The following is an 8,959-nucleotide window of genomic DNA, read 5'->3' as shown; positions in this document are numbered from 1 at the left end:
CTGCACAGATAAGAATGATAAAAATTAATTGGAGACGATTTTTTGAGAATAATTGTGAATAAGTTAATGGAAAGTTATTAGAAATATTTTTAAACAAGATACGTAGAGAGTTATTGATCGATATTATATCTCAAACATCTGTTTTAATTTAAATTGGTTATAAAGTGTCGATAAGTTATTTTTGTAAATTAAATTAAAGTTAAGTAATTATTTCGTATTAGAAATTCGAATAATGTATATTTCAAAGTAAAACTAAAAATAATCGTTTCGGTTTATACATATATGGAAAGTTATTACGTTACAAATTTTTAAACAAAATACGTAGAGAACTAATCGATAATTGATCGATATAAAGTGTCGATAAGTTATTTTCGTAAATTAAAGTTAAGTAATTTCGTATTAGAAATTCACACAATGCACAGTGGTTCCATAATAATTTATATTAACTGGACAAAATTTATTTTTAAATTAAAAAATGATCGTTTCGACGTAATACATGAAAAATTATACACTATAAATTTTAAATCCTATTTTTAAACAAGATTTGTGGAAAGTTAATCGATTTTTGGTTTCTTTTTTTTTTTGTAAATTAAAAGTAAAGTTATTCATATTAGAAACGATGTAACAATTATCGATGATTTTTTTACGTTCCGCATCGTTTCACGCGATAAGGGTCGAATGTACGAAAAATCGCCATGTCTGATTCGCAAAATTTTGCAAAATTATATTAAAATTAATTTTAACACGTCCGTGATGTATACGGGTAAAAGAGAACGGATTCTTTAATCTATTCATATTTATGGATTAATTTTAAGCTATTAGCTCTTATATTATAATATGTAATAATATTCATAAATTTACTTCTTACAGTCCTTTTTTCATTCTTAAATATTTTCAATTTTATCGTTATTTCGTTAAATTATTACCTATATCTGGTATAATAATTTATAGGATAACTTTTCTCTTTATTAAGCATTTTTCCCTAGACATTCGTTTCTTTAGAATATTCCAATTCTCGAGGTCCAGTTCATCGTTCGTTTGTACAAATTCGAAACTCTTTTTAAGTCGATTGCCTGTCACATAATAAAATTTATATATTTTATTTTTATTCCGCACTGATTAAACACAATGTTAATTTTCTTTCGACACGTATTCCATCGTATATATTTTCAACGAAATGATAAATTATAACAAAGATCGTTCTCTAAATATTAAATCTCCTCCCGTCAACGCAATCTCAAAACGCGATGGAGAAAGATAAGATTTTCCTCCAACACCTTTTATCCTTCGAACCACCGTTCAAAGAACGAATACTGTCCAAAAGAATGAAACTGGTCGTCGAATAACACACGTCATCTCTACCTCGACTGTATAGCGCGACAATATCTCCTCTCCTCCCCTACACGAAATTCATAATTTCGCGGGACACGGTGTTTACGTTTGGAAATTGCAGGTATAAATACGAGTCGCGTGTCGTAGAGCGGTAACGTTAAAAGCAAAAATGTGTTCGTGAAACGCGGCGATTACATTAGGTAAGGCTTTTTTTTCTTTTTCTATTAGCTATCTCAGGAAACGAACCGGAAATTACTTAATAAAGTTGCCATAAAGCTTCTTCTAATTTAACTCCAATGCAGAAAAAAAACAAAATGTTTTTCGTCCTTTTTAAAACGTGGCAACGAGGCACGTATTGTTGGTAAATTTTAAAACGAAATCCAATCGTATCGTTCAATGATCTTCGATCAAATGATCGCGATAAATAAAATAAAAAGCCGCTTTGGAAAAGGATCGTGTTCATTACTTGAAAGTAACGTTTTCTTCCGAGGATTCAAATTCTCGAGAGTTAAACGCACGAGACCGTTCGCGAAAACGATTATACGCTGGCTCGAGATTACTTTGCGCCTCCCCTCCAACGTCCTTCTCTGACATTCTCGGTTTTCGCTTAAAGATCGCGCTTTTTTTCCACCGAATTTTTTCGTTGCAAAAAGGACGAGGAAAGGATGATTCTCGAACCAGGCTTTCTTCTTCTTTCAAGCTTGTTTCGCTCCACGTTCAACTCTGTATAATTGTTCAATCGAAACGAATTCTTTAATTTATTTCGATCGATCTAATTGAACTTTCCAACGCTTCGATTAACTTCTTTACTCCGTATTTCTCCCATCATCAAATTAGTCTCCGCGATTAAACGCAGCGTGAAAGAGGGAGAAAGAAGTTTCGAAATTCAGAGTTTTGAGCTCATTCAATTTTTCGAAAACGATACTGCTTTTTGTTATTATAATTTATTACTATGTTAAAGATGTATATAAAAGATATGAAAGAATTAACGTTGCGTTAATTCTTTGGAACTGGAAATGAAATAGAAACCAATGAATAGTTAAGTAAATAATGAAAAGGACGAAACAAAATTACAGTCTTTTGGATTCAAATATGGATTCGTGAAGTGAGGAAATAATTTTTCAATAGTGATGTAAAAAAATATGAGGAAACGCAAGGCGAGAGAGAAGTCTTACTGAAATTATAAATAAATAAATAAATTAGACGTCAATATCTTAATTATATTAAACGCAGAGAGAGAAGTAGATAGAACGTAAACAAATGTGACGAAATTTGTGATCAAAAAGAATGAAACAGAGAGAAGTCTGAATCAAAGTTCCAAGTTCGAAAGGAAAGGAGGAAATTAGAAGAAAGAATCAAGAAATTATCTCACCTCCGGCGTGACGAAATAACTTGGACTCTTCTCGATGGTGATCTGGCCCCTGAACGAGTAAGGCATCTTCCTTCTATACCACTCGAGTCCCTTCCCGTAATTGTCATCGCGGTCGAAGAAGTGGACCTCGCCCGCCGCCTTCTGTATCTGGGGATGGAGGAACAGCATCTCGAGAAGGGCCCTCGTCCCGCACTTCCTCACCCCGATTATTATCGCCTGTGGTAGATGACGGCTCGTGCGGGGGAAGTGCACCTTGCTCGAGAAGAGGAGGGGGGGCGTGGCACGGACCTGGGACACGAGCTCGACCGCGCGCCCCTCCACGGCCGAGGCAGCGTGAAGACTGTACACAGCGCTGTCGTATAGGATGTGGAACGTGAGGAACAGGGAGAGAAGGACGACGGTGAGGAAGGCGGCGGCCATTTTCGGTCTCGATATCCCAACCACCAGGATGCAGTCCGATGTGTCGCCCTCGGCCGGCCTCATGGCAGAGCGGGGCATCCACCTGAAACAATTATTAAACAATTATTATTAATATAATTATTAATAACAATTATTATTATATTCTATCACCGAATATATCGTTTTAGGGGAAGGAGACGACGTTTTTCAGTTTTTCTCTCTTTCTTTGCGAATATTTTATATCGGTATTTTTTTTTGGAAATTTTTCGTTTATAGATACGTCCAAATAATAAAAGTTATAGCGAATAAATAAAAAGGAAAGATCAAATTGGTCTGATAAATTTTTAAAATTTAATTTTAGAGTATCTCTTCGAAACGCGTTTTTAACGATATCAAATTTTATTTGGAAGTTATGTTTGGAATGATTTGAAACGATTAATAAGATAGTCGAAACGACGAATCGTTGGAGAGATAATTTATTGGTCCAATAACGAATCAAAAATTAAAGTTAGAGAGAATTGGCTTGGAACGAAGGCTACGTGGAATTTTTCCGGTTAACTAATCTCACACCTATTGGCACGAGATATGAGATATTCGAAATCGATCTGGCCAGAGTCCGTAAAATTCGAACAGGATATTTTCATTGGTCCAGCGCCAGGATCGTTTCTCCCTAAATGATAACAATTCTCACGATCTGCAACGCGTTGAGGATGTCTTAACACCACCTGGAAGTGGAATCTAAGAATAATTTATCAAATTATTCGACAAGAAAATTGAAACGTTAACTTTGCGAAATTCTTTCTGTATTTGAAAATATGAAAATCGATCGAGGCGGACACCAAATGACACCATAACGTATTAAAGATATCTTGCAGCAACTGGAGAGATATTTATTAAATAATCGCGAGAAATGAATGGCCGAATCAGACTATTTAACTTCGTACCTCGAAATATTTTTATTATATATTCTCTCCCTAAATGACACTTATAAAGATATCTCACGACATTGGAACACTTATTTATGATTAAATGAATTAAATGAAATAATCGAATCGGACCATTCAACAAATCGAAAATTAAAACGTAAACTCCTTACGCACAATTCTTCGTATCTTTGCAGATATAAAACATTCGAAATCGATCGAGGATATTTTTATTATATAGTCTCTCCTTGAATGACACGATCTATAAGAATATCTTACTAGAACAATTATTTCCGAGATGATTAACGAGTATTAAATAAGATATGAATGAATTCACTTTACGAAGTCCTTCTTCGTAAATATGATCGAGACAGAGATACATTTATTATACATTTCTCCCTAAATGACACCATCTGCATCTCACAGCACTGGAAGACTTATTTCTAAGATTAACGAGCATTAAATAACCGTATAAGAATGATTCACTTTGCGAACTCTTCTTTCCAAACATGAAACATTCGATCACTTTCCACTCGATTCTTTCCAGATCATTATTACCCTTCGCTTTAATCCATCGAGACGCCGGCCCATAATTTATTCTTTCCACGCCTGGGCGTGGAATTATTAACGCCGGATCTCTCGCATACCGATTAACCACGCGTTACAACACGAGCTCGGTGTTAAGCGCGCATCCACCACGCGCAGGTATCCCCATCCGGAATTTAAACGGAAAATTCAGGATCTCGAGGCCTCGTAATTGAAACACGAGCGAAACATAAGCGGAGCGCGACTAACTTCAGCTCGTAACCGCGATTCAATAACAACGTCGCGTCGCGCAATACGTGCCCTTCTCGAGAGAAGGTCGTCTCGATGTTTTGTTTCGACGCTCGATCTAGGGAACAGTGAAATTTGCTATCTTTTTTTCGCTCATCTTTCGATTCTTGGATTCTTTATGGAACGAAGGAAGATGGAGTTATTAATTAATTGTATTAATAATATTTATAAATTTATTTAATTTTAATTAATCGAATTGGACGAATTTATATTTTTTTTTTTGTTTTAATTTTAGATTCGGTAGTAATTTTTCGTACGTGATTCATTATGGTAATATAATAAATTGTTCGTTTGTTTGTAAGTTTATTATTAATAATTTCTTTATCAGTAGTTTTTAATATCGATAAATTTTATTAGTATTTTATTTAATTTATGGATTAAGATTAATATAAGATGATATTAATATCATTTTCAGTTAAAATTCCTATTTATATATTTCATTTTTTGATTATTAAAAATATTATTGAAGTACCTTATTATACGGTTCTAATAATAATTTTACCTTCTGTTATGCCAAAATTAGGCGGATACGAAACATTACGATTGTATATATATATATATATATACGATAAATAATTTTTAAAATGATAATTTTTAATTATTTAAACAACATTTTAATTATTATTCATTCATTTGGAATTTGGAATTTTAAGATCGGCACGATACAATTATTTCATCAATGACACGTAGGATCGACAATTATAAGAACAACAACTTTTCGACGATCTCCAATAAAAATCGAGCCGAGATCGATTTTCCACTTGAGAAAATTGTTAAAAAGAAGAAGAAGCGTACTTTTCATACAATTTCTTTTTCCCCGAACGATTGAAAATCCACTTGCGCGCCAATTTTCCAAATCGCTCCAATCGAACAGTTTTTACCGAGCCAGCCTCGAAAATCGGTTCGAAAATCGGTCGAAGAGTCGACGAAAGAGACAGCACGTAATTAAAGGACGCGCCACGCGGCTCGCCCTTTCTCAATCCTCGAAAGAAACGAATGGCAGGAACGCGAGTCTCGAGCGCGAATCGAGAGCATTATGACACTGGCAGCTTCGAACGACAACGAGGAAACGAGCCGCCATATTTCGGGAGGAGCGAAATGTACATCGAGATAAGAGGAATCTCGTCGGAAACGGTGATATCGGCGCATCAGTGTTCGTTAAAAGAGATTAATTAAATCATCGAGGAGGAATTCGTAAAATCGTGATTCACTGAAAATAATAGATCGTACGTGGTTATTTTTTCCCTTTAAAAATTTAATTCTTTTCTTCATAATAATTCTCTCTTTTTTTTTCAAAACGATTGATATCAAAAATCGTATATTCATATTCGTATTATTATTATGGTTCTATTTGGAAAAAGGTTGGAACGCATCTTAACGATCTCTTTTCGGTGAAGGAACAATCGAGTCGAGAAATCGTTCGAATCGGGCGATGCAAACGTAGACGAAGAAGGAAGAGCTCGACGAATCGAATTTCGTGCACTCCTTGGAAGAAATATAATATGTGGATTTTCGGTACGCATTTTCACTGACTGAAAAGAGAGGATTATTTTTATGAAAAAAAATTAACACTATCAGAGATGGACGTATACCTATTTTTACCAGTCAAAATGACTGCCATTTATATTAAAAATGAAATCCATAATATTTAATAATTTGATGTACTTGTAAAACTCATTTTATTTTTCAGACAGAAAAATATTAAAAAAAAAATTTCTAAAAGAATAATAAAACCAGCCATTTTGACTGGTAATGTTAAACCGATTTTTTAAGAAAAAAAAACTCACAATAATTGTGCAGCGGTTCAATAAGAACGAAAAATGTTCCCCTTTCGTCTCTCCGATTCCAATGTTCAATTTTAGTTCGATTCGGAAAGGAATTTTGGAAGATTACCATGGGAACGAGACGTCGAGTTTCCTGGCAAATTCAAATCCACGAGTCGCATTTAAAAAATCCAAAAATTGTGGAATAATAGCTTCTCAAAGGAAGTTATTTATATATATATATATAAATATCTTCGTAAAGAGAAAGATTTACATTTTGATGACGCCGTCTTGTTATTTACTTTTCAGATTTCGCGTCGTGGATTAATCCTTTGCGCTCGAAAGGCGAGTCTCAGTCGCCGAGGATTCAGATTCGAATGAAATTAGCACATTTTTGTCAATATTTAAAAAAAACAGTAATTTTGTTTTATTTTTATTCAAGTATTCATTGATTTTCTCTTCTATACTTTATTATCATCAAGTTAGTAAACGCGGTCGCCGACGATCTTTCTTTCGAATACTGTGCACATTTTTGCCACGGTGAAGAAAGAGTTGAGAAATGCATAAAATCACTTTACTTTTATTATTGGTCATATATGCGCAAAACTCAGGTTGCTACACCATCAAGACTGAAAAACTCGTCAAAGGATTAATGTTAGCCGAGAAAACTATGGAACAACGAGAATTCACGTTTGTTAAACCGTAAACAAGGAAGCGAAATTTCACATGGAATGTGATCGAGAAAACTTAACGAAAGACGGATTTATCAGGGATTTTACAACGTTGGAACGTTCCAACACGGGGAAACGTTGGCTTTATCGGAACTGGAAATCGATAAATCAACCGCTGTTCCAGGAATCTCTCCCCTCCCCCCACCCGGATAAGGATGATCGCGCGGATAAAACAATTCGCTTCTTTCCACTTCCTTCCTGCCTTCGAGCCAACCGGTAGGTCGTTAAATCTTCCAATTAAATCCATAAAATTAGTACCATACACAGTTTCCTTCGTTCTTTCGTCGCAACGAAGAACAGATAACAAGTTTCCGATCGATAAAGTTGATGATCGAATGTTAAATAGGATTTACACATTGTTCGAGAAAAAGCTTTCAAAAGAGCCGCTTCGATTCTTCAATAATTTCGATGGGCGAAACGAGGAGATGGAAAAAGGAAACGTTGCATATCGAGATATAACGTATATTCTCTTTCCAGATTATTCGTATTCGTAATCGTCGCGCTTCCGTTTTTCTTATCCTTGCCACCGACGCGGTTTCGGTCACTGCACTCGAGCAACTAGTCTACGATTAAACAAACTCTTACACGCACTCTTTCGCGCACTCACAGAAATGCACAGGCACGCAAAGAGAGATTCATCGTTAAGAAATAGTGATCCCACGTCGTTCGAAACGTCGACGATGGCCGTTTAGGAAATTTCATAGGTCCCAAGGTGAAAACGAACGAAAAAGGTCGAAAATGTTTTCAACTGCGAGGACGAGTGCGATCCCGATGGACGAAGCGTTGCTCGCCGTATCTTAATCGCTCTCCACGAGACGGGGAAAGGGGGGCGCGTTCTCAAGTTTCTAAATAAAGACGGTTAATGAGGTCTCTGAAGAGGGAAAAAGGGAGAGGAGGGGGAAAGTTTCGATCTTACAAGCGGAATAAGTTTAAGGGACTGAAAAAACTTTCTGCAACCTTTCTGAGCCTCGAATAGAGGCTTAAGAATAGCAAACGCTTTTTTCGCGATCGTATCGTTTCCTGCGTATCGCGCATCATCGATTTCCTGTGAAACGGCGACCGGGAAAAAGCTGTCGCGATATACGGTGAAAAATGTTATACCCGGCCCGACATCCGTTTCCCGGAGAGAGAACCTTATTCTTCGATCGCGAACTAGATTTCTCTCTTCGCTCGGAGAACCGTGCAATTTATACACGATCCTCTGAAACAGACGTTTGTTCGATATCGGAGTTTGTTAGATCGATGCTTTCCAAGATGTACATTGATCGTCACGTAGAAATATAACACTCTGTTTTTTTTTTTCAACGAAATCTGTTTCTTCGATCACGAATTCTGGATTTCTTTCGTCCACTCGGATACAATCCTCTAAAATAGAAAAACAGTTTGTTCAATATTGAAGTGATAGGTTAATAGGCTTTCCAAGTATATTGATTATCGAAAATATTATAATTATAAATAATTATAAAAATGTACGTGGAATTAAACGCTCTTCGATTTTTTTATCAGGGATTAGATTTCTATAAGAACGCGAAATTCTCTTTGCGGAAAATATCCTTTCGTTTTCTCCGTTTTCGAAAACCTGAGCCGATGAATGGAATCCGCCAT

The 8,959-nt window shown here is 35.7% G+C and overlaps 2 protein-coding genes across 3 annotated transcripts in view; both read right to left on the bottom strand.

The window, feature by feature from the left end:
• LOC108001912 (uncharacterized) overlaps positions 1-8,959 on the bottom strand; it is a 164,417-nt gene that overhangs the window by 3,288 nt on the left and 152,170 nt on the right. The window lies entirely within an intron of this gene.
• Positions 1-8,959, bottom strand: part of LOC107994501 (heparan sulfate glucosamine 3-O-sulfotransferase 1) — a 154,002-nt gene that overhangs the window by 29,637 nt on the left and 115,406 nt on the right. For both annotated transcript variants that reach the window (XM_062073093.1, XM_062073092.1), the window contains one exon: positions 2,705-3,206. In XM_062073093.1, coding sequence (XP_061929077.1) covers positions 2,705-3,206 — 502 coding nt within the window. The remainder of the gene's footprint in view (positions 1-2,704; positions 3,207-8,959) is intronic.

This window comes from Apis cerana, linkage group LG3, assembly GCF_029169275.1.
Source record: "Apis cerana isolate GH-2021 linkage group LG3, AcerK_1.0, whole genome shotgun sequence".
NCBI classification, from domain to species: Eukaryota; Metazoa; Arthropoda; class Insecta; order Hymenoptera; family Apidae; genus Apis; species Apis cerana.
Note: the sequence above shows the minus strand (reverse complement) of the source record. Positions and strands in the feature narration are given on the sequence as shown.